At 44.3% G+C, this 26,881-nt stretch overlaps 1 protein-coding gene across 1 annotated transcript in view; it reads left to right on the plus strand.

Annotated features, from left to right (window-relative positions):
• The window catches only part of WWTR1 (WW domain containing transcription regulator 1), an 85,279-nt gene that overhangs the window by 34,667 nt on the left and 23,731 nt on the right, over positions 1 to 26,881 (plus strand). The window contains exon 2 of the mRNA XM_081190526.1: positions 19,924 to 20,060. Coding sequence (XP_081046652.1) covers positions 19,924 to 20,060 — 137 coding nt within the window. The remainder of the gene's footprint in view (positions 1 to 19,923; positions 20,061 to 26,881) is intronic.

A 26,881-nucleotide genomic window follows, 5' to 3' on the forward strand; every position in this document is an offset into this window, starting at 1 on the left:
CCAGCTTCTCCATTCCCAACCTGGATGTGCCAGGTGTGCACTTCCTTTACCTGCCGGTACATAGCCCCCCCAATCTGACTCTTGAGACGCTCCCTATACCATGTCCCCAGGCTATGCCCTTCTTCATGAGGTCTGTTTCACAGCCTCCTTTTGTTGTTGTTGTTTGGTCGTTGAGCCATGTCCGACTCTTCGTGATCCCATAGACCAGAGCACGCCAGGCACTCCTGTCTTCCACTGCCTCCCGCAATTTGGTCAAACTCATGCTGGTAGCTTCGAGAACACTATCCAACCATCTCGTCCTCTGTCGTCCCTTCTCCTTGTGCCCTCCATCTTTCCCAACATCAGGGTCTTTTTCAGGGAGTCTTCTCTTCTCATGAGGTGGCCAAAATATTGGAGCCTCAGCTTCACGATCTGTCCTTCCAGTGAGCACTCAGGGCTGATTAAGAATGGATAGGTCCATGGGACTCCAGCACCAGAATTCAAAAGCATCAATTCTTCGGCGATCAGCCTTCTTTATGGTCCAGCTCTCACTTCCATACATCACTACTGGGAAAACCATAGCTTTTACTATACGGACCTTTGATGACAAGGTGATGTCTCTGCTTTTTAAGATGCTGTCTAGGTTTGTCATTGCTTTTCTCACAGCCTCCTTGGACTCTGATAATACCTTTCACTTGCCCTTATGGAAGACAGAGAGCGTAAACTGTTCAAAGCTAAAAAAAAACAAAAAACTACTTCAATTTCTCCATTTGCTTTTTGCCTCTGCCCAGCTCCTCTGGCATGTGACCTTGCTCAGAAGGGAGTGTGGATCTCAGATGGGAAAAAAACGTTTCCCACCCTTGCCATGGATCAACAACCCTTCATAGAAAAGAGGCTCCCCACTCTTGGTTTAAATACTGCTGTGTAAATTGCTAAAGGTCAACATATTGCAAAATATATATTTTGTCGGGGAAGGAGGCACACTTCACAGCTCAGTTTTTTTTAAATGCCTAACTCTCTTGCTGACACCACTGTTAGAGCTCATGAAAAATGCTTTTCTAGTTCAGAGCAATCCAGAGTAGAAGTGCGGTCTCTCCCCTTCTCCTTGCCCCACATTTTCTCAGTTAATTATCCTGAAATCTGGAGCTGCATGAGAAGGAGTTGCTGGCAAAAGCGGAGCTCTGGTTAGTACCAAGACCTGTTTTGCACAGCTGCTACGGCTCTGGAGCCATCATGCTGATCATCTAAGGAAGCAAAACTGTTTGTTAAAGAAATGGAATTCCTGAAAGCCCATTGTGTTGGCATTTGGAAAATCTGAGTAGAATGGGGAGGAAAGGAGGATTTTGTCACAGGAAAGTCTGAGCAGCGCTCTGCAGACTTCTTGCAGAAACGGCGTTGTGGAATCCTCCGGAGTCTGTTTCGTCATTGCCCCTCTCTGACCAGGCCTGCGCAGCCTGTGATCCAAGTAACAAAGTCACGTATTGTCAAAGACTTGACAAAAGCAGCCTCCTCCAAAGCCCACACAGTTAAAAAGGGCAAGAGGACCCTCGCAGCTGCCCGGAGAGGAAAGTTGCTGCCACCAGCCATGAGCTTGGTGCTGCTTCACAAGTTGTATAGCAAGCCTGCTCTGTGGCTTTCCTAACAAAGTGAAGATAAATGTTCCCTCAGGATGAAGCTTTAAACAGACTTTTGCAGGTCATGCCTCCATTCCAAACCTTGGTTTTGCAGGAATAATCGAAAAATACAGTGGTACCTCTGGTTATGAACTTAATTCGTTCCGGAGGTCCGTTCTTAACCTGAAACCGTTCTTAACCTGAGGTACCACTTTAGCTAATGGAGCCTCCCACTGCCGACGCACGATTTCTGTTCTCATCCTGAGGTAAAGTTCTCAACCCGAGGTACTACCTCTGGGTTAGCGGAGTCTGTAACCCGAGGTGTTTGTAACCCGAGGTACCACTGTACAGTCATTCCTCGGGTTAAATGACGTCACGCGCATGCGCAGAAGCAGAGAATTGTGACGCGCAGATGCAGGTTGCATTCTACTCCGGAATGGATCCCGTTTGCATCCAGAGGTACCACTGTACTGCAAATTCGGAAGTCTGAATTTGATAAACATAGGATTGTGTTAATGTCTACATGGCGTCATCAACCTTTAGGTGCAATGGGCCCACCTACAACCCCTCCTGACTCACTGCACCCTTAGTCAGGAGGTGGGGGGGTTACCTTCCCCCCTCCCTATGGGCGTAACAACCAAGGCGCAATGGGAGGTCGGCAAAATCCATTGAAAAAATGGAGAAACGTGCCTCGGAAGCCGTCCGACTTCCGAGGCGTGTTCGAAAACGGAAGAAATTACTTTCCGGTTTTCGGAGTTCGAAAACCAAAATTCCCAGCTTCCGAAACGCTTGTAAACCGAGGTTCCACTGTAGCCGACAGCTAGGCCTCAGGATCTTGCACTCAGCGGAAGCCGTGTGGCATGTTCGACTTCTGAGGTGTGTTCGAAAACTGAAGCATTTACGGCGTTCAAAATCGAAATGTTCATCAACTGAGACATTCGAAAACCGAGGTACCACTGTCCTTACAAAAAGAAGAGGCGTTACTGATTCTCTCATGTGCAGCAGGGACATAAGAAGGCTTATATCAAAGCTCTGTGTGTACCATACATATAAAGCATATGACCCCCCCCCCCAATCCTGGGAAATGTAGTTTACCTACCACAGAGCTACAATGATCAAATTACAGTTTCCAGGATTCTTTGGGGGGTATGCCATGTGCTTTGTCGGTTTCACACAATTGGTCCATCTTTTAATCTGGTTCTTGCTGCGAGATGTGAATGCATGCTATAAAGACAAAGAGCGCAGCTTCCCTTCACCTCAGAACAATTGTTTTGTTCACACGCAAATTATTATTTTATTTACTGTTTGAAAAAGGCTCATAGTGAACTGCAAATATACTTTTGATAATATTTTTCAATAAATAGTGGAATGATCTAAGGACGGCTGAAACCAGATAAAGAAATATCAGAGGCCGCTGAACACTTGAGTACACAAGATGGATTTTTTTTAGGTTTCTATAATGTGTGTGGATTAATTATATGAGTTTTAATTGATTAATCAGTCAATCAAGTGACAGCTCTAATGATGGTAATAAAGCTTCATTCATCATGTATTACACAAAAAGCAGTGGGCCAAAGAAATGTATTAAACTTATGTGCTGTGAGCATTTAACTTTTAACCCCCCTGCTACAATGCTATATAGTGTCATTCAATACCCTTTTCCTCCTCTTCTCTGAAAAATTGGGATTTCATCCAAACTTTAAAGGTTAAGTTGTCAATAGAACTCAAAGAATGTTTTGTTTCCATTTGTATAACTAGTTTAATGTTTTTAAGTCCACAGCATTGACTAACAATGAAACCAGTAAATTACTGAGGCATTCTTTAAAAGTTCATAATTGCAGATGCTCTTAAAATTAGCTCAGGAAAAGAGCAATTCTTTCAGAAAAGCAATGGTTTTAATTAGTACTCCGTGTAGGAGAATAGATGCTGAAGTAATTCAGTAATTTTCCACTTCAAAATAAGAACTTGTCATGACAGTTAATTGAGTGAGAAATTGGACTTGTGACACAGTTGGTTAAATAGGCCCAGCAGCTTGTGACACAAAAGGGGCTCTGACGTTCATAGTGCAAAGATGGCAGGAGCGAGCAGCAGCAAATCGCTCTGAGTGAGTTATAGTTAACTCTTTATTAGCAAAACGGGGTCCAGAAAGGAGCGTGAGGCCTAATGAGCACAGCAACTCATTTCCATGTTCTTGCCCCTGTGAAGCAGTTGCTGAGACTAAAGGTCCCCATCTCCCCACAGTTGCCTATGTCTCTTCTCCAGGATTTCCTCCCAAGCAATTGGAGACTACACCGGTGTGCCTGTATTTTCTCCTCCCATTTCATGCCTCTCCTGGTCCTGGCAGACCAGGGGAGAGAAGAGCTTATCACACAGCAGAAGGAGGAGACACCTGCATTTGTTCACCAGCTGACCCATCTCTGCCTCTTGACCTCCCTCATTGCCCTCTCCTGCTTCAGCTTCTGGACTTCTCTCTGCCACAGACTCTCCCTTCTCACTGAGCCCTGTTACCTCTTCAGCTTCTCACACCGCCTCTCCTTCCTGTGGCCACTCACAGTCATCCCACCCCCAATCCCCTGGCTTTAATCCTTCTTTCCTTGGGGGTTCCCCGGCTGGTTCCTCTCACCGTTCCTCTGTGTCCAACCAGCTCCTGACAGAAAATACCAAAAGTTCAACTGTTTCTCCTCAGGCACCTTTCTCTATTCTGCTTAAATAGCAATGAATTTCAGTAAAATACAGTTATATTTTCTTTTTGAATTGCTTTGAGTTTTCTTTTCTTAAAAAATATATTTATTTGATTTTTCAACTTCAAATTTTACAGAGATATCTCAAGCATAAATCACAAAAACGAGATTCGGAGGAATCTCCTAGACTTCCATCCTCCCCTATGTGGGTCCTATTATTAATCAGTTCCTCCTGCATCTTTTATGATAATCCAAACCCTTTACTTCTTCCATTTTGTCCAAAATCAAACTACAAGTTCTATTCCAATCCTACTAATGATTTCAAGTGTTTACAGTGGTCTTTAAGTTATAAATTTTCCCCATTCCTTATTAAAATTTTGGTCTTCCTGATTTCTGACCCTTCTGGTCATTTTTGTCATTTTAGCATAGTCCATTAAATTCATCTGCTGTTCTTCTCTGGTAGGAACTTTATCTTCTTTTCATCTCTGGGCTAGTAACATCTGTACAGCCATGGTTGCATACATAAATAGTATTTTCTGCTCCTTTTGAGTTTTCTCCCATTTATCTATGTGAATAATTTTGACAGATGGCCCTTGTTTGGAAGGCCATACAGTCAACCGGCTCACGATCAAATTCCTAAAAGCATAAAGGGCAGAACCTGTCACGGAACGCAATCGTTTAATCAAACTCGATATAACAGACGCCACATCCCCACAGCATTTGTCTTTGCCTGAAATCCTTTACCCGCTTACTTGGGAGTAAGGCTCACAAAGCTGAACGGGACTTAATTCAGAGTAGACACATATAGGATTGCACTGTTATTTTGGGAAGATCTAGCTTGTACTCCTAACTGTGAGTGATGTGTTACCAGGAGATGAATAGCTGGCTAAAGTTAGCAAATAATAAGAACTAGCAGCTGTCTTCTTTTTTTCCAATGCTTGGGACTTGGTTTCCCATCAGTTGTTCTGCGGTATTGAGTCAAGCCACCCACAGTGCTTTGCCGCAGCTGTGACTATGCACCACGAGAAGGTAGTTAGCGTTGGTGTGTGTGTATTTATTATCACATTTGTTATCTTGACCTTCCTCCAAAGAACTCAAAGCAGCCACGGATTAGTCTGATGTGGTGCCCACAGCGAGCTTTAAGGATGGGCAGGGATTTGAACTCGGTCCTCTGTCTGCTATAACACCCTGTCTGGGGCCGACAAGTATTTTGTGGGCATGTGTTAAGGACAGACATAATCAGACAGCTCCTTTAAGGGGCAAGGAAGCTCCAGGCATGTACAGAAGGGCAAACCGGTGTTCCTCTGTGACCAGGAATTCATAGGGATGTGAGACTGGAGTTGAGGTCTCACTGTCAAAGGTTATTTGACAGTGGAACCATCCTGCTCGTGAGGTTGTGGCCTCTAGTCCTTGGTGGTTTTTAAGCTGAGGTTGGGTAGCTATCTCACAGATGCTTTAGTTGAGATTCCTGCATTGTAGGGGGGGTTGGACTAGATGACCCGTGGGTCCTTTCCAGCTCTTAAGATTCCATGATTCTATGATGTTGCATGAAGAGATTCCTAAGATTGTATCTAATGATGTGGTTCCATTAGTGCAAGGACTCTTGATTGTACGATGGAACTTGCCTTCCCTTCCCTTTCCTTTCATTTCCATACACCCCCAGATCAGCTCTTGGGGGTTGTGGGAACCCCCAGAATAGATTTGGGGGGTGCACATAAGGAGGAGGAAAGGGAGAGCAATTTCATTGCACAAGTGAAAGTCCTTGTGCAAATGGAATGACTTGGTTGGAGATAACTATTAGGTGATAGCGAAATGTGTGTGGGCAGTTTGAAGGCCTGTGATTACAACCCTCCAAATACCACAAATTGCAAAAACAACCAAATAAATTCTCTATGCAAAGTTGTTCACAAATTTATAAACTTACAGGTTTTGGCAAACTATCCCCTCTAATTGAGTAAAAGAGGTTTGGGTTTGTTTGTTTTTACTTTGGCTAGAATGAAACTGCAGCCACATCTCTTCTAGGCTACGTTTCCACTTGATTTTGTCTTTGTTTTTTTTTTTTTTTAAACTTGTCTTTTGTGCACAGCGTTTATCCCATCTTCAGCTAAATCCCCTCCCCTCTTGTCTTCATTTGCTTTGTAATCGTGTAAAAAAAGTGGCTAGACATATCATTGTGGCGACTGTAACCTAGGCTTAAGGTGCCATTTGGCTTTTACATCTTTATTTCTAATACTGCAACTACACACACACACACACACACACACACACACACACACACACACGCATGTGTGCTTGTTGATACTCCCAAAGAACTCTAACAGGTTTGTAAGACCAGACACCGGACAAGCCCAACCACTCAGCTCCTGTGAGATGAGAGGGGAAGGGAAGAAGAGAGGGAATGAGAGCCTTCTTCAAAATGGCTCTCACATTCCATGCATTCTTCGTACACCTCAACCATTAGCTGTTTTTTTGTTTTGTTTTGTTTTTTGCTGGTTTTTGCTGGGGGGCAAGCTCTTGAGCCATTAAAGAAGTCATTAGCATTCTTTTGCCGGACATAATGATAAGGCCAAGCCAGCCTTCATAACAATCTTTCTTCCCATTTTGGAGATTATTTTTATCTTATTTTATATTGCACCTTTTCCCCAAGGAGCTCAGGGTGGCATAAATGCTTCTCCCTTTCTCTGTTTTTTCTCTCTTCACAATCACCCTATGAAGTAAGTTGTGCTGAGTGATGGTGCCTGGCCTAAGGTTGCTCTGTAAGCTTCATGGCCAGAGTAGAATTCGAACCCTCGTCTCCCAGATCAAAGATGTGACAGTTACACCAACCTGTTGTCACATTACTTACCAAGCAATGCCAAGGTTTTGTAGGATTGGTGGGTGTGGCAGAAGAGCCCCCACTTCCCAAGTCTTCCCAACTCACTCTGGCCAATTTTCCAGTGGACCCAAAGTCTCCTATGACTCACCCCAACACACCTTCTTCCAAGACCTATTGCCAGCAACAGGCAATATCTCTCTACACATGGAGCTTCCCCAGTCCTTTCCTTTCTGTCCACAGAATGGCCCTCTTCCTAAGCCCCTCCCAGCTGCCCCTTGGCCAGCTTTAGGATTTCAGCTTTAAGCAAGTATTTTCTCTTAAATTTATACTCTGATTTGGAAATGCTCAAACCAAGATGTGTTGACTTCATTCGTTTTGTTCTTAGTTGTCCTTATCAACCAATACCTGAAACCTGGACCTCTCCAGGCCCCTTATTTTCTTTGTTCCATATTGCATTCTAAATCGTCACTTTACCAAAACTCAAGCGCTCTGGCCCGATTGAAATAGCTCACGAGCACTCTTGAGAAGCAGGACAAGAATAGAAGCTGTGACTTGCTGGTGGAAGTTGACCAGCGAAATTCGCCTATACAACCCCTCTTATTTGCCACTGTCCCATTTTCCAGCGCGTGAAGCAGCTCACAGGAAGCGAAAGCCATAAAAATCCATGTCCAAAAAACCCACTTGTTTTACAAACCTAGCTATAAAACATAGCACAACCAACCAACCAAACACAAACAGAAGCAACAGTCAATGAGCAATTAAGCAGCCAATCAAAATAGTAAAAACTCATTTACGAAGCGAGTCATCGTCGCTAACGATTAAAATCCCCAGAGAGCAAAAGAGTCACGACTTGACATCTAAATGTTGCTAGTCTTGGCATCTCCCATGTTTGTCTGGCAAGGGCATTTCAGAAGCAAGGCATTGCCATTGAAAGACTCCTCTCTGTTGCCAGCTGCCTAATCTCTGAAGGCAGCAGCACCCAGAGGAGGGTGTTGGATGCAAATGAGAGCTGGACCAGTTCACATAGGAGGAATGCATGGATGAAGGTTCCTCTTTGTGTTCATTTATGGACAATTGCAGCTCTTTTATGGACTGTGCACCTCCATCATCCCTGTTTATTTCAGCGGCACCTTCACAGAAGACTTTCTTGTCAGACTGCGTGCCTAATGAACTGTGTTTTTCGATCACGGATAAGAAAGAAGCAGATCTTGATACCCGGGAAAACTTGATAATTCTTGGATGTGCGCCACCGCCATCATCACAGAGCTACTTTTACAATACAAATATTTTCAAACGAACATAAGACAGTCTTGGCCCTGCCTGGATTAAGACGATGACGACAATAATGGATGTGCCGACCAGAGTCTGTGGATTTAAAGAGACAGGTGTAGGATATAAAATGTCCCTGCAAATGCTGGAGAAGCAGGGACTGTTCTGAAGAGTGATAGGCTGAATTTGATCCGGTCTGGGGGAGCGTTCTGAGCCAAAGTGGAAGCCCCCACCCACTTGAGCCTTATGCTGGTTTCAACAGCTGTCAAAAAGGGTACGATTGTGAAATTGGCTCAGAATGCTTTCCCTGATTGGATTAAATGAAATGCAGAAAATTCTATTATTTCCACTTCCTTGGTGGATTTTTATTTCCACACCAACCACCCCATTCTATAGCCAACACCGCTTTTGTAATGAATGAATCGAGGTTATGTATTCATAGCAGCAGGCAGCAAATTTGTATTTGTATTAGTAGTAGTAGTAGTATAGTTTCTATCCTAACCTTCCTCCCAAAGGAGCCCAGGATAGCAAAAAAACAAACAATAAAACAATAAAAACATCTGAAAAACAGTTCCAATACAGATACAGACCATGAAAGCTATTTGCCTGTCTTAGAGAAATTGCTGGTTCTGCGGTGTCAAAGGCCTCTTAAATGTGGTAATAAATAAGTTTTGTTGTCGTTTAGTCGTGTCTGACTCTTTGTGACCCCATGGACCAGAGCACACCAGGCACTCCTGTCTTCCACTGCCTTCCACAGTTTGGTCAAACTCATGTTCATAGTTTCGTTAAATAAGTTTTAACTGTGTGGTATAAGGTGCAGCAATATTCTGGGATGAGTTGGCTTAGGATCCTATAGATCTTGGTCTTTCTGGCAATTTTTTCTATCTGTTCTCAAAGGGCTGATGTGCCGTCTTACTGCTTGACTATATTGTCACTAGTGCCCTTTCCTCCGCTTTTAGAGAACCCCCAGTTCATCTACATGCACGCTAGCTGGCGTTGGGAAAGCCAGTTTTCTCAGGGAATATCTGCACCAGTGCTTTAAACACACGGAACATTCATTTCCTCTCCCCACTGAATCTTGGGAACTGTAGATGTAGGGATATAACACAGGGGCGAGGAGCATGTGACCCTCCCAATGGTGCTTGCTTCTAAGTCCCACCAGCCCCAGCCAGCATGGCCAATGGTTAGGGAGGATGGGAGCTGTAGTCCCAACAACATCTGAGGGGCAACAGGTTCCCCATCTCTGCTCTTAGATAGTTGCTGGGACCCCACCTCCCAGACACTGCCCACTGGCCCAGATACCTGCCCTTCAAGCCACCATTTAAATTTCCCACAGTGCCCCTTATGCTGTGTCATCTACTGCACCCTTCCACCACAGTCCCTCCAAGTGTCCCTATTTTCCAGGGGCATCCCTGATTTAGAGGAGCCGTCCTGGTTTCTGTTTTGATCCCAGAATGTCCCGCTTTTCCTTAGGATGTCCCCATTTTCACTGGAGAAATGTTGGAGGGTATGGAGTTATCCGACCCCCGAGTCGTCTGAAGGCAATCCTGTACAGGGATTTTTTTTTTAAAATGTTTAATGTTTTATTATGTTTTTACAGTGGTACCTCGGGTTACAAACACCTCGGGTTACAGACTCCACTAACCCGGAAGTAGTATGTCGGGTTAATAACTTTACCTCAGGATGAGAACAGAAATCATGCGGCGGTGCACGGCAACAGTGGGAGGCCCCATTAGCTAAAGTGGTACCTCAGGTTAAGAATGGTTTCAGGTTAAGAACAGACCTCCGGAACGAATTAAGTATGTAACCAGAGGTACCACTTTATGTATGTTGGAAGCCACCCAGAGTAGTTGGGGCAACCCAGTAAGATGTGTGGGATATAAATAGTGAAATTATCATTATGGAATGGGACATCCCTATTTTCACCGGAGAAATGTTGGAGGGCATGCCACCACTGCAAGTAACCTGAACTGGTCCCAATAACAATGTACATATATTTCCAGTCTCACTTCCTTCTGTGATACTATATACCTCTCTGAAGTGCTGTTAAAACAACAACAACAAAGAAGCAACCACTTAACATGCATTTCAGAATGCAGCGAATAGAATTCTAGTGGAGCTGCAAATGCAAAAGGGCTGGTCTTTTTCCTGAGGTACTTGGAGGGGGGCTATTGCTGCATTTTTCTGCCCAGTGAGGCACTGATATATATGCAGGTGAAGAGGCAGAGATTAGCACTTGAGGTGAGCGAGTTTGTATGCCTTTCAGTCAAGGGAGTGGTCACAAGGGCTGGAGGGCATTGTATACAGAGCAGGCTGGAGCTTGCCTTGCAAAACGGAGAACAGCAGTAAGCAAGATAATACCACTTTCCTCACCATCATCTTTGTCTTTCATCACAAAGTCCTGGGGGGAAAAGAGAGGGTCAGAAGGATATGTTAAAAAAGGTAAAGGTAAAGGACCCCTGACAGTTAAGTCCAGTCACAGACGGCTCTGGGGTTGCGGCGCTCATCTCGCTTTACTGGCCGAGGGAGCCGGCATTTGTCCTCAGACAGTTTTTCCAGGTCATATGGCCAGCATGACTAAGCCGCTTCTGGCAAAACCAGAGCAGTGCACAGAAACGCCGTTTACCTTCCCGCCGGAGTGGTACCTATTTATCTACTTGCACTTTGATGTGCTTTTGAACTGCTAGGTTGGCAGGAGCAGGGACCGAGCAACGGGAGCTCACCCTGTTGCGGGGATTCGAACCGCTGACCTTCTGATCGGCAAGCCCAAGAGGCTCAGTGGTATAGACCACAGCGCCACCAAAAGAAAGGCCCCAGATGTTTCCTCATTTGATGCCGCTGTTTCGTTAAAAGTATTTTTTGAGAATGGGAGGCTGGGTGACAACGATATTCACGTGGACTTGTGCATGCAGAAAAGTAAGTGTTTCTTAATGCTATTTTCCAGGGAAGGCCGTTCCACAAGATCCCTCCTCTTCTTCCCTCTCTCATCCCAGCTTGTTCCCTCTTGCTTTTCTCACAACTCTGCCTAATATATCTGTCAAGTGCTGGATAGTCTGATAGAGAGTTGAGGCCTTTGACTCACAGCATTTGGCCTTAAGGTCAATTACCTGCTCCAGAGATGTTGCCTTTAATTGCCTGCCAACCATCACCATAGTAATACCATAGAACAGGCACATCCAACAGGTAGATCACTCAACAACTTAGTCTCTCCTAAAAAAAGCTCAACATTTTGACCTGAACCCCCCAAAAGGGAGTAGATCACTGCCAATTTATAAGGCTGTGAGTAGATCGCAGTCTCTTGGGAGTTGGCCACCCCTGCTATAGAAGAAAGGAAAGCTTGTGTTGATGATTCTGAGGGAGAAATAGTGGGGGGGACGAACACCTCTTTTTTTTTCAGAAGGCAACAAGAACAACAAAAGCAGTTGAGCAATGGTTTTCTGTAAACAGATGTCCCAATGTTTAGTAATGGCTCTGTAGAGGTGGAAGCTGTTTGACGGGGTTATTGTGCAGGACAATGTAAGCTGTCACCCTGTGAAGAGCAGTAAATGAGTGAAAACATGTGGGTTGCTGAAGTTGATGAGTCATCAACTTCCCACTTGCTCTAAAGCCGCCTTCCTTTGATGTAGCCCAGCCGCAAAATCCACTCTCCCTTCCGTCCCAGGAACACACGGCAGAGCCCTGATAAAGGAACCCCGTGTGGTAGCTCTGTACAATATGTACGTTTATAATAGCCCCTTAAACAAAAATAGGAGATTTTTGCAAATCTCTGCATTTCCTTTCTTCCTCCTCCCCTTCTTCTTCTTTTGCTTTTAATATTATTATAAAACAATTAATGCTTAGGTGTTGAGTAAGTATTCCAATCTGGTTTCATGAGCCTGTATAATATTAAATCCAGGAAGCAGAGACTGGTGCAGAGAGATGGATCATTACAGCTGGCGAGTAGTAGAAAAGGACCGACAATATTTTTCATGCTGCTGCCTGCTGGTTGTGGGGAGAGAAACCACCACCCCGGTTCTTTTTCTTCCTCTCTTGGCTAGGATGCAGTGGAAGTGAGGGATTAGAAGCTAGTCCCTCTTTTAAAATATCTTGTGTATGTCATTAGTACAAAATGCTGGAGGACATGCGATCTTTTCAAGTGGGAAGTTCCAAAAGGAAACGTAACCCCGCGGGGGAATGTAGTGTTTGGCCCCAAACTGCCTCGATTCTGATTCTCAGGCTCGCTCTGCAAAGTGGTCCAACCAGGAGATCCCTTGCTCTTAACTTGCACTAACCAGAGTCGAAGGGCGGAGAAAAAATTCTCATCCTGCAAGAGGCAGTGTCAGCCATCATTGCTGCCCCTTCCCTCCTTACAGCTGTCGCTGTAGCTGTTTGGTTGAAGGGCTATGGGAGGGGGGGGGAGAGGTGACAGAGATTTAGCCTTTCACTTACCTAACCCTCAGCTGTTCAGCCAAGCATTGGGGGACCGGGCAGCTTCGCCTCTCCCCATTGTGTGAGAGAGAGAAAGAGGGGTGCTGCTGTTGCTCCACGCCCCCCTCCCAGCTATGTTGAACATAGCTCAATCTTCTTCAGTCTGTTTTGGCATGTCTCCACCACCTCCCCTTTATCACCAGTTATATGGACCATTAAAGTACATTGGTATACTACAACTACTGTCAGGTTTCAGCGGCCCGGTTTGGGTTCTGGTCCTGTTGGCACAACAGTAACCGCCCTGAGATCTCCAGGTGTAGGGCAGTATATACAAATAATAATAATAATAATAATAATAATAATAATAATAATAATAATAATAATAATAATAATAATAATAATATATGCTTTAAGATCTGCTCAGGCTCTTCTCCAGATGCTTTCTTTATCAGCGGCAAGTTGTACAAGAGGCAGGGCCTTTTCAGTAGTGACCCCCTCATCAGGGAATGTCCTTCCCAAAGACGACGACGGTGATATTTATTTATTTATTACATACATACCCTGCCCATCTGTCTGGGTTTCCCCAGCCACCCTGGGCGGCTCCCAACAGAATATTAAAAACATGACAAAACACAAAACATTAAAAACTTCCCTAAAGACGGTTGCCTTCAGAGGTCTTCTAAAAGTCAGGTAGTTATTTCCTTGACATCTGATGGGAGGGCGTTCCACAGGGCGGGCGCCACTACCAAGGAGAGGCCTGCCTATGGTGCAAGTTTTTTGGAGTCAGGCCAAATTTTATTTTTTATTTTTCTAATTTAACCCATCTTCTACAAATCCTGGTCTGCTGAGGTGGTATTATTATTATTATTATTATTATTATTATTATTATTATTATTATTATTATTATTATTATTACTACATTTCATTACAGTGCAATTTAGTTTGCAAAATTGTGTTGTATGCTACCCTGAAATCCAAATAGGATGAAGAGTAGTACAGAAATGTTTTGATAAATAAATGAATGAATTCACTAATAGAGGGAGCGCCGAATATTCTTTTGTGACGAATAAAATGACAATAGGATGTTTTTCAGAATCTGCATTCTAGTTTAAGGATGTCAGAAGCTGCAAATAACTTTGCAGTAAGGTACTCTTGCATCCTGTCATTGTTGTTTTGAGACCCATCTACTGGCCTTCACTTACCTGGCCTAGAAGCCCCTTTTTGAGAACCACACGCTCCTGTTTGCAACCAGGAACTCTGACAGAAGCCTGACACACCTGCAGAGCAGGTTTGCCCAACCTGCTGCTGACACAATGCTTGTGGATTGCTGTCACCGACCAAACTTCAGGATTTACCTGTCTTAAGCTTTCCGTAAGCTTATGCGAATATTTTGTTCTCTCTTAAAGTTTGCCATGAATTATGCTGGGTTTGTACTCCCCCCTCCCTGTTTTTACCCCTCTAAAGGATTTAATCCCTACAAATGTTTGCCTTCTTTTTCCATCAATAATGTGGCAGTTTCGTATTGCTTCAGTGACCTCTCTTTTTCAGAGACACTGGCATGTCCTGGTTCCAGCAGACTTTGAATCAGGAGTGGGGAACCTTTCTCAGCCCTGGGGCCACATTCCCCTCTGAGCAGGCTAACAGGGGCCGCATTCCTGTAGCTGTAGGGATAAGAGGCAAAAGTGGCCAGAGCTACAAATGTGAATTTTAGCTTGGTACAGTAGACCTTGCACTCGCATATCCAGGCAAGCAATAAGCGTTTTCAGCTTTTAAGGACATATTCCAGCTAGGCAGAAATACTCAGGGTGTGTGCATGATAATGGTCAGATTTTGGGTCAAAATCTGTACATTCACAAACTGAAGTTGGTTTTACCCGATGTACCGATTTTGATTATAACCGTGTATAGAATGCTTACTTTCGCCAAAGAAAGCAAGGAGCAATTATTCTACGTGTCTGAATACATGGATAGTGAATGGCTCTCTTGAATCCAAGTATAAAAAGACTCTCTCTCCTTTTTTTCATACTTGCCTCAGCTTTCTTGGCCTATAAAAAGCCTTAGACGTTTTTTTCCAGGGATAGCTGAAATTTGGGGGCTAATTATAAACCAGTCTTTAAAAATAAATAAGCAGCTTTCCGCACCTTATGAAGTTAAGCCATGTTTGCTAAGTGCAGCTTTCCCTTGAATTCCTTGAACTAGGAGCACATTTAGATGTATCTCAGAGTGAGGCCGCCCCTCCAAATAGATTCCACCTCCATGCTCTTGAATGAAGTTGAAATGCTTTTCCTTCGCCAGGATGGCACCCGAAGGGCAATCCAGGGCACTCCCTGGCTTCTAGCTTCAGGCAGTTTGAACATCTCATGTTTGCATAGAACATTCCTCTCTCTCTTGTGCAGCTGCAGAGTTTCAGATTTATGCACCCTGCACCTTTTGATCAGTTTTTCAGGCAGCGTCGAATACCTTCTCTTGCATCGTTTGGCATATTTGAGTCCCTGTTCCCTCGAGTTGAGCTCTGCATCGTATCTGGGAAATCTCTGCAGCAATGCCCAGTTACTTGTTTCTGTCTGTTGTGCAAATCTGTTGGAAGTGAGCGCTCTGTGGATGCAAGCGTGGTCATTGATTGATTGACTGCAACGCCAGGTAATGACTCTCACATTGGGAAGAGGCACTGTGGTGCAAACACCACACTACAGATAGTTTTCTTCACCTCCCAGGACTTTTCAGAGAGGGCAGTTTATGTGCTTAACTATGAGTCACTCTGTTGACTAATCGAGTGAGGAGAGATTGAGCGATGCCTGTGCATGTGAAACTTCAAGAATCATTGCTTACACGCTTTCAAACTTTTCACGAGGCCACTGGAAGCTCGGCAATTACGTGTTCGAGGTGGGGTGTTTGAAAGCTAAAGTTCTGAGGAGCCCAGTATACCTGACAGAGAGTGTTGGACAAGAAGCTGGGAGATGAGGGTTCAAATCCCCAATCAGTGTCGAAGATCACTGGGTGGCGTTGGTCACATCCAAACCACACATTTAAAGCCTTCTCCCACCACTTTAACAGGCATGGCTTCTCTCAAAGAATCCCAGGAACTGTATTTTGTCAAGGAACCACTCAACAGCCTTAACCATCTACAGTTCCTAGGAGTCTTTGGGGGGAAGCCATGACAGTTGGAACATCTCTCATTCCAACAACCTGAAATCTATCACTGTGTTTCATGGGTCCGCTCTTGCTTTTTCCTTTCTGTGTGACCTCAGCTTCAGTACAGTGGTACCTCGGGTTAAGAACTTAATTCGTTCTGGAGGTCCGTTCTTAACCTGAAACTGTTCTTAACCTGAGGTACCGCTTTAGTTAATGGGGCCTCCTGCTGCTGTCGTGCCGCCACCGCATGATTTCTGTTCTCATCCTGAAGCAAAGTTCTTAGCCCGAGGTACTATTTCTGGGTTAGTGGAGTCTGTAACCTGAGGTACCACTGTAGAGTCATACCTCATGTTTTCAGGTTGTGTCCCGCGGCAACCTGGAAGTAACGGAATGGGTTACTTACGTGTTTCGCTCCTCGCGCATGCGCAGATGCGCAAAATGACATCATGCGCAGAAGCGGCGAATTGCGACCCACGCGTGCGCAGACACGGGTTGCGTTCTTTTCAGGTTGCGAATGGGCCTCCGGAATGGATCCCGTTCGCAACCCGAGGTACCACTGTACTTTGTGCTGTTTTGCTTCCTTATTCCCCCCACCCCCAGTAGCTAAGGAGGGACAGGAAGCAGCTGGCAGGGCTCAGCCTTTCAAATCCCTTCGCAGAAAACAAGGGCATTTCCAGTGGGTTTGGTCCAGATTACATGAAGGGTTAGAGTATTGGCTGGCAAAGAGGAGCAAAACAAAACACCAGGCTTTGTGGTTCTTTTCATTCTCAATTGGTGAGCAAGAAAGCAAATGCTGCAGCAAGGGAGTGCTGTGTGACAAATGTGTTTCCCAAAAGAGTAGATATCACTTGGCGCTGTGACATTTACAGCATGCCAGCAACCAGGGGTGGGGGCAGGAAGAGGCTATTGCCGAAAACAATGGCTGCTTTTAAAGTGGCAGCGTTGTTAAAATAAGCCTTCGCGTTTGCTCCCTCTAGCATTTATTGGAGGTAGGTCTAGTATTTTGGACCTTGCCCAAATATTGATTGATTTTACTTATACTGTATGTCGCTTTCCCACAACAAGCTGTGCTACAGCAAACATTCAATACATCAGAACACTGGAAATACATACTGTATATACAAAACACAGAGCATGTTAGTAAATTCAAAATAACAAAAATCAGCCATTTAGCAAACACAGAATAAATCCAGTATTACAACAACAACAACAACAACAACAACAACAACAACAAAAATCTAGGCTTAAATTGCATAAATACAAGGCAAAAATGAAATAAAGTTTCATAAATGCAGTTCAGTGGGGAGGAGTAGATGCCATACAGCTGGCATACAGGCTAGATGACATAGGCTCTCACATTTCTCCTCCATTTGCAGCAAAATTCAAATGGCAGGGTGGGCAATGATGGCAAGTCTTTTCCGCAGCCTCCTGGAAGTACCAACAGCTGGTGCAGGTCTTATTGCAAATATGCAGGTGAATAGTAAAACAGTGCTCACCGTTTTTGAAGGCCCATCAGCATATTTGGGTTTTAGGCACCACACCCTCTGGCCAGTTATCCCTTCAGATCAGCCCCATACCGAATGACAGAGAGAAAGTATGTGCATACTCACATTATTTCCCCCTAGGGATTGGGGTGAAAGTAAAATCTACTAGAATTAATCTAAGCCTTGGGGAACAGGTAGAGCTGAACGAGGAAGTAGGGAAAGCATTGCTCTTCCAGCTTCCTCCTTAATTTCTATGTGCTTTTCTTGGGGGGACGGGGGCATTCAGATCCTTTGCGGGCACCATGGGAAGACGTCAAGGGTACCATTGTGCACACGGGCACCCTTGTGGTAAAAGGTTCAGCTACATTTTGGACCTCAGGAAGAAAGTTGAGTTTTGAATGGAGGTGCTAAGTTGGATTTTAAACAGCTTCCCTAACTGAGTTTGGTGATTTACAACTTGCAGGCAAGTTGTATGTTTTCAGTAACGTTCCTGATTTCTCCTAAAATCCCAAGCGTGTCACCACCTGCAGCTTTTATCTTTTTTATGCAGGAGAAAGGAGAGTACACTTATATCTGCTTAATTACTGGCTAAAACTAGTATGGCAAAAGAATATGGTGAAACACTGCAATATGGAGACTGTTGTATGTGCATCAGCCCTCAATGAATGGAATTTAAGTGTAAACCTGTCTTTACGTTTTGAAACTACCAGTTTATCCAATCATTTCAGAATTTGGTTTTTGGATAGGAGCTCCCAGGTTCCCGTTTTGGGGGCAAACACTTAAATATGAGCAAGATCTCCTCTCAAGAATCAAAAGAGCTTCTGCCAGTCAGTCATTGCTGAGCTAGATGATAAAGTCTGTGTGTGCATGCGCATTCTGATTTAACAGTTGGATTTCTGATTCTAAGAAATAGTTTGTGGGGAAAATATGGGCATGGCTCATTTAAGGCACTAAGACCAAATGGGCAACCAAGGAGAGCTTCATCGCAATCATTCTCATAAACATGCCTTTGGGAACCTATCCTTTGCCAAACTTGTAAACTTTATCCAGCAGTCAAATAGATATTAACCTACTCTCATTTCTGCTAGAAGCATTCTCATTTAAGGTCATAATGTGGGTGGCGCTGTGGGTTAAACCACAGAGCCTAGGACGTGCTGATCAGAAGGTCGGCGGTTCGAATCCCTGCGACGGGGTGAGCTCCCATTGCTCGGTCCCTGCTCCTGCCAACCTAGCAGTTCGAAAGCATGTCAAAGTGCAAGTATATAAATAGGTACGGCTCCGGCAGGAAAGTAAACGGCGTTTCCATGCGCTGCTCTGGTTTGCCAGAAGCGGCTTAGTCATGCTGGCCACATGACCTGGAAGCTGTACGCCGGCTCCCTCAGCCAATAAAACGAGATAAGTGCTGCAACCCCAGAGTCGGTCACAGCTAGACCTAATGGTCAGGGGTCCCTTTACCTTTACCTAATACAGTCGCACCTTGGAAGTCGAATGGAATCTGTTCCGGAAGTCCATTCGACTTCCAAAACGTTCGGAAACGAAGGCACAGCTGCCGATTGGCTGCAGGAAGCTCCTGCAGCCAATCGGAAGCTGCATCAGACATTCGAGTTCCAAAGAACGTTTGCAAACCGGAACACTCGCTTCCGGGTTTGCGGCGATTGGGAGCCAAAACGTTCGACTTGCAAGGCGTTCGCGATCCAAGGTATGACTGCACTGAAAGAATCGCTCACAGGTTATTTTCACAAGGGAACTCTTTCAGCCCAATATATTATTCAAGTCTTTATTCTGAAATGAGTCAAAATCAGAGGGAAGGGGGCGGCAGCTTGGGAAGCTAAAGAATATAGGAAAGGCAAACATTGCATGGTGTCATACAAAGGGAGAATGAATTAGTATTGAAGGAAACCTTGAAGTGAGGAAGTGAGTCAGTCGCTGGAAGGAAGGGCATGTGAGACGTACAAAGTGAAAGTGACCTGGAGCTGCAAAGTTTGAAAATGTAGGGTAAAGGTGAAACCAAGCTTCAAATTACTTGTAAAAGTTGTGACAAAGTGTATATCTTTTCATATTCGAGTGTATATCCGAGAAGTCATATTCGAATGACTTCTATTTTTATTATTATTATTCATAAGGCATTTACATTTACATTATTATTATTATTATTCATAAGGTATTTACATTTACACAAAGCAACCCAACATAATATTAGGGGGAAATGATATTAGGGGAAATGAAGATAACACGAGAGAAGGATAGTGGGGGAAGAATGATCAGAGTACAAAGGCATATTGTTTAAACTGGGGTTTCCCAAACTTGGGTCTCTCTCCAGCTATTTTTGGACTACAACTCCCATCATCCCAAGGTAGCAGGACCAGTGGTCAGGGATGATGGGAATTTTTTGGATACTGATAAATATTACAGTTGTAAGACCTAGCAAAAGTTAGGGGGAATGGCTGTCATGCACAGATGGACAATCGGAGCTCTGGGTCATATTTGTGACTGAAATCTCCCCAGTTCCTCTCAGCCTAAAATGCCTGCGTTTCTGTTTTGCAGCCATATAGAGAAGATTACGACGTGGCAAGATCCTCGAAAGACCATGACCCAGCCATTGAACCACATGAGCCATCATCCTTCAGCCGCTTCTACCCCTGTATCGCAGAGATCCATGGCAATGTCACAGCCCAACCTGGGTGAGTAACAGGATGTTCAGAAAGGGCATTGGACTCTGTGCAAACAGCAGCACGATTCCAAATAATGAAAAGCTTCCGCTTTGATGGACACTCAGTATGACAGGTGGGGGGAATGTTGCCTAACTTCTTGTGATTCATAAACTGATGTATTTTCCCTTCTGGGTTAAGGCCTTCATTGGGAGGCAGTGAGGGTGATATCAGAGGGCCCACCTCCCCTTGATAGCTGTTCCTGGAAGTCTTTCTTGGTATCAGGTCATAGTAAATATGCACACCCTCCAACAGGTTTCTGATGAAAATAGGGACAACCTATCTAATTATTATTATTATTATTATTATTATTATTATTATTATTATTATAAACTATTTATACCTCACCCATCAGACTGGGTTGCCATTTCTGGGCAGGTTCCAACATATAAAAAAGCATAATAAAACATAAACATTAAAAAAACTTTCCTATACAGGGCTGCTCAGATGGCTCAGGGGGTGAGATAACTCCATACACTCCAACATTTCTTCAATGAAAATAGGGATGGCCTAAGGGAAAGTGGAAGGGACGCGGGTGGTGCTGTGGGTTAAACCACAGAGCCTAGGACATGCTGATCAGAAGCTCAGCGGTTCGAATCCCCGTGACGGGGTGAGCTCCTGTTGTTCGGTCCCTGCTCCTGCCAACCTAGCAGTTCGAAAGCACGTCAGAGTGCAAGTAGATAAATAGGTACTGCTCCGCCAGGAAGGTAAATGGTGTTTCCGTGCTCCTCTTGTTCACCAGAAGTGTCTTAGTCATGCTGGCCACATGACCCAGAAGCTGTACGCCGGCTCCCTCGGCCAATAAAGCGAGATGAGCGCCGCAACCCCAGAGTCGGTCACAACTGGACCTAAAGGTCAGGGGTCCCTTTACCTTTAAGGGAAAGTGAGGCATTCCAGGATCAAATCAGAAACTGCCCCGGCTTCTATAAATCAGACATGTCCCTGGAAAATAGGGACACTTGGAGGGTCTGAGTTTCTGCTATGTTTTACTTCGATAGAGAAACCACATTAACTTGTGAATGGATGGTATGCATAACCATATGCAGATAACTTGGGAGTTCTTCAAGTTCACTTTGTGGATCTGTGTTTGGATTTGCAACGCCGAACCAAATGAGTGTTATTTGTGCTACGATAAACTTCCTTTCTTTTTGCTTTCTCCTGGCAACTATCTCAGCAACTTTTATCTGGAGCATAAAGGGGGAGTGTGGGATTGCTCTCTGAGTCACTGGACAGTGGCAAATGCATCATGAGAATTAAATATAAAGAATAAACCTGAGTAACCCCCCGAAGGCTAGGGGACAATTAAGTGAGTCATACCAAATGGTAATAGTGAGCCTGCTTCCTGCAATATCCTAAGGATCAGAGTGAGTAATACATTGTTAAAAACTGAAATTAACACGCTTCTTGCTTAACGCCAGTCATGACATAGTTGCCTATACAGAGGTTTTAATTGGCCTAATAAAACATAGTAAAAATGGTAAGCCCCCAGTGGAAGAGAAAGCCCATAATTGACAGACCCTCACCCCTGAGATGCACCTCTCGGCCTCCCTGAACAGATTAGTGTATGTACTTAAGATACTACTTGCATACTTCTTTGCAAAGTGGGTCTCTTTAGAATCACCTCCCCTTTGAATTAGACTGATGGCACTGTGGTGTCTGCTAAAAATGAATTTTTCATTTCATATTACAGTTGACTGTAATAATTCTCCTGCTCATATGTAACCCTAAGCCAGACCATGGTTTAGTATGAATTAGCAAATATACAGACTCGTGGAAAGAAGATTGCAGCTGTTTTTCTTTTCTTTAGTGGTTTTCTTGCTGTGCTATGCTGAGTGAAGCCATGGTTTGGCTCAGTATATCATCTGAATTCAGGCTCATGGTTTACCTCTCTCCAGACAAACCACGAGCTGTAACCTAGGTGTGGCCAGGTATTTGGGCCTAATGTTGGCTGCTATTGTGTTTATTCTTTAAGTCTTAACATACTTTTAATGTTTTTTGTACATTGCCTTGTGATGTTTACAGGAAAAGCAGTACAGAGATTGTTTTAATAAATAAATAATACTGACCGAAGTGTTAAGACCATTTTAAGAGATTATGACAGAAAATCGCAGGGTATTTTTTAGCAAGTGGAATGCAATATGCTTCAGATTATATGAGCCAAAACTAACCAAACTAAGCAGATGAGGATGTATTCAAGTTTTTAGACAAATGCATATTTTGAATTAGTGAATATCAATGCAGCATCTGAGTAAATGAGATTGGGGAAGACTAGGCTGTAATTCACATAGGGCTCTGGTTGGTTGGTTGGTTGGTTAGTTGCATGTATAGTCCCATGTATACTCAGGTTAGACAATGCAATTACAAACTGCGATTCCAAGTGCACAGGAAGCCTGATGGAGAATGCTTCCTGAATGGTTTGCCTGTTGTATTGCAGCCTGGGCCAATGTAGTCATTGAGAATGTGAGAAGAACCTACTGGATTAGCCAATGGCCCATCTAGTTCAGCATCATGATCTCCCAGTGGTCAACCAAATGCCTATGGGAAGCCCAGAAGCCATTTCTGAGTGCAACGGCATTTCATCACATGAGCGTGCTTATTTGAAAAAAGAAGTGACTTTCTCTTTATTAATCATAGCAGTTACAACCCTGTTCACATTTACCCAGAGTAAGTCCAGTTGAATTCAGTTGGAGCTTCTTTGAGTAGATATGCATATAATTGCACTGCACGCCTTTCTTTCGGGAATCGTAATTCTATGTAAAATCAGGATCTGAACTGGATTTTTAAAACCCGATTAAGAGGGAACCTGATTAGCATTAACCATGGTTAATACCTACATGGATGTGACTACTAAGGCAGAGATAAAGCTGACAAGGGAAGAGGAGAAATAAAAAAATTCCTTCCAGTAGCACCTTAAAGACCAACTAAGTTAGTTCTTGGTATGAGCTTTCGTGTGCATGCACACTTCTTCAGTATCTTATACTGAATCAGACCATTGGTCCATTTGTTTACTCTCAGTGGTGGTGGCTCTACAGAAAGGGGACACTTCCAGCTCTAGCTGGAGATGCCAGAATTGAGCCTGTGGCCTTGTGTATGCAGAACCTGTGCTCTACTGCTGAATTATGTTTTGTCTCCTAATTTGCAAATTCTGGTTTTCAGAGAACCGGTGTTTGCAGTTCAGTGGCAGTAAGACCCATTTCCCCCCGGCCGTATCCCAATGCTGTAAAATCTGTTTCGTTGAGTTCATGTCAGGTATTTAAGCAAGCAGATTTTTTGGAACGCTGCTTGAGCCCCGGAGCCAGTTCTCTTGTGCCAACATCCCACCAGACAACACAAGCAGAATGGAAACTGGATAAGAAGTCAAAACCACCCTTCTGGCAATAGCTGGTTCAAAACCTTTTAGTGAAAGCAGGCTACACCTCTGTCTGTTGCCCTCGCGTTATTCAGCACCAGAGGAATTAAAAAATTCTTTTGAAGTTGTGCCATGAACAAGGTGGGGGCCTAGTTTTTTTCCAGGTCTGTGTCCTGGCCTGCACTTCCAATTACAAACACGTGTGTCTGTGTGTGTTTATCTTGCACTGCTTCCGATGATGAGATGGAAAGTTTGGCTCTTCCTGTATGGCGTGTTGCTTTTGCTTTATATCTCCCCTGCATCTATGTTTGCAGGGAAGCACACAAAAGTACCTGTGGAGGGTCTTTCAACAATAAAGCAACTAACCGGTAGTAACACCGTAGATAAGTCTTGAGGTAAAAAATGATTGAAATCAACAGTTGTTCTGCCTGGTTTTGCTTCTCCCATTGCTTTCTAGTCTCTGACTCATGCCGTAGATTTATGAGCTAAAGATCTCATATTCCCAGCTCAATATTTCTGAGATCGCTGCCGGTGTGTGTTTATTTCTTGTGTTTCTTCGTGATGTATTGACGTCTAGTGCTTATGGCAGGACCATCTTCTTAACTGCGTGCATTCAATTTACAATCCATAATGATACTGGCACTGTCTTACATTGGGACTAGATTGATTCCTTCTCCTAATATGGTTATATGCAAAGAACAGTTTCCCAGACTACAAGAAAAAACCACCTGTGTGGTGAAAGTATTCCTTCTTAAAGAGAAAAATGGTATAAGAACACCAGAAGAGGTTGCCAGATCAGATCAGTGGCCCATCTTCTCCAGCATCCTGTTCTCACAATCGCCAGGCAAAGGACTATGGGAAGCCTGAGGCCTACTACCTCTGACTGTGAAGGGAGAACACTAGCTGGTAGCCATTGATACTTACCCTCCTTGAACTTGTCTCAACCTCTTTTAAAGCCATCCAAAATGGCGGCACTCACTACTTCCTATGGGAGCAAATTCCATGGTTTCTCTATGGAATGATCTGTTCCTTTGAAAACGAGAACAAACTTTACAAGTCCGCAATGACTCCTGATGCAGAGAAACACAACAGTGCAGGCCTGGTGATCCCAGCAACTCTTCCCAGTAGGTCTTGCCCCAATGAAACAGTTGCAAGCGATGAAGGTCCCCACCTTCCCACCACTCTCTCCTCGGCTCCTCCCCCCCAGGGCCTTTCCCAAATAGTCACAAACTGTGTTTGCACACAACCCATCTCTGTCCTGCTCTTTTCATTTCTCTGCATGTTCTAGGAGATCTCGTGGGAGGGGAGCTGGTTGCAGCAGGAGAAGGAGACTCCTTGGCACCTTCAGCAGCCTGCCATATCTGTGTCTCTTGCCCCCCCCCTTCTCTCCAGCTTCTACTTCTGCCTCTGATTCTGGACTGCTCTCTGCCACAGCCTCTTCCTGCTCACCAAACCCTCTTGTGCCTTCAGCTTCTGCTGACACCTTCTCCTCCCAGTCTGCTAACTCCTCTCCCTCTGACCATTCATTGTCTTCCCACCAACAATCCCCTGGCTCTGAGCCTTCTTCCCCTGGGGGTTCCCCTGGGTGCCTCCCACCGCTCCTCTGCCTCCAGCCAATCCATGACAGAGCCTTCCAATGGCCATGTGTCAATGGTGGATGGCGCCAGTGGTTAAAGTGGGTGGAACCAATAGTTTAAATGTTAACTTAGTGCAATAAGCTAGTTTCTACCCACATGCACCTCTGTATCCTCCAGGACACGGGTGGCGCTGTGGTCTAAACCACTGAGCCTCTTGGGCTTGCTGATCAGAAGGTTGGCGGTTCATTGGGCATGGTGGATCGGAAGGTGCCAAAGAAGGACAGAACCTTGTTTATGTATGCAACCACAGCAGCTAGGATTCTCATCGCTAAGTTCTGGAAAACACCAGATTTACCCACACTGGAGGACTGGCAGACGCAGTTGATGGACTACATGGAGTTGGCAGAAATGACTGGCAGAATCCGAGATCTGAGCGAAGAAACAATGGAGGAGGACTGGAAAAAATTTAAGGACTATTTGCAAAAACATTATAAGTTGTTTGAATGTTAAGATAGCGCACGATTAAGAAATACTATGCTTCTGCATTTTATTTTAAGCAAATGATAAAGTAAGCATTGATGGAAAAAACGAGACATATTTGAAACAAAATATTATGTTTATTAAGAGTCTTAAAATTAAATTACAAATTTTTGAAATTGGTAACATAATATATTTAAAGGTACAATAAGATGGGAAACAAGATAACAAATTGCTGAACTGGTTAGAATAATGAACGCAATGCTGAGAGGATGTGAGGAGGTCCAAAAGTGAAATGCTGAAGGATGTTAAGGAAAGTTTCATAACATTTTTTCTTGTTCTTATTCTTTCTTATACATATATACAAAAATGTTTCTTGTATCTTGCCATGTAAACAATTTTGTAAATCTATGAAAAGAAACGCAATAAAAAAATTTTTTAAAAAAAAAAAAAAAAAGAAGGTTGGCGGTTCAAATCCGCACGAAGGTGGTAAGCTCCCGTTGCTCTGTCCCAGCTTCTGCCAACCTAGCAGTTTGAAAGCACGTCAAGTAGATAAATAGGTACCACTGTGGCAGGAAGGTAAATGGCCAGTAGCAGTTTCGTCATGCTGGCCACATGACACGGAAAGCTTTCTGTAGACAATTGCTGGCTCCCTCGGCCTGAAAAGTGAGATGAGACCACCTTTGACTGGACTTAACTGTCCAGGGGTCCTTTACCTTTACCTTTACGTTGTATCCTCCAAGCAGACCTTTGGAATGCAGAGCAGATTCTCTGCCACTGAGCCATGGCCTGTGTACCTCCTGGTTTCTTTTCCTAGAGGCCTTGCTGACACAAAAATGTTCCCGTTAATGCTACTTTGCCTTCCCTTCCAGTTGGCAATTCCGCAAGAAAATAAGAAGAAAGTGCTCCCTCCCCCTTTCTATCCTTTCCACCCGAAAAGGAATTCCGATCTGACCTTCCTACTTGGCAGCCTGCATCATTGGCTTGCCAGACAGGCTGTAGGCCTCTTCAATTGCTGTTGTGACGTGATTGATGGGCGGCAAGTAGAAAAGCTGGTCTGGTGTTTGAGCTGGATGCAAGGGGTAGAAGTGTCAAAGGAAAAAAAGGTCCAATGAGTTGCCGTGGAGTCGAGAACCATGCCACACTGGTTCTCTGGGACAGCTTTCCATATCCGAGGTATTTTATCCTTTGGCTTCCGCCGGCAGTGTTGAACTAATGTATCGGCCACTCTTTCTCTGTCAGCCTTCTTGGCACAGCAGAGTAGGATTTTTGGCCTGGTTCTCATGTGCAAATGACAGCAGAGTGGCTCTTTGAAGTGCAGCCACTTGGAGAGAGCTCTGGTTGGTGAGCTCCCCTTTAAAAAGAAAAGTCTTATAGTATCTTCAGGACTA

This window comes from Podarcis bocagei (genome assembly GCF_964188305.1).
Source record: "Podarcis bocagei genome assembly, chromosome: 4".
NCBI lineage: Eukaryota > Metazoa > Chordata > Lepidosauria > Squamata > Lacertidae > Podarcis > Podarcis bocagei.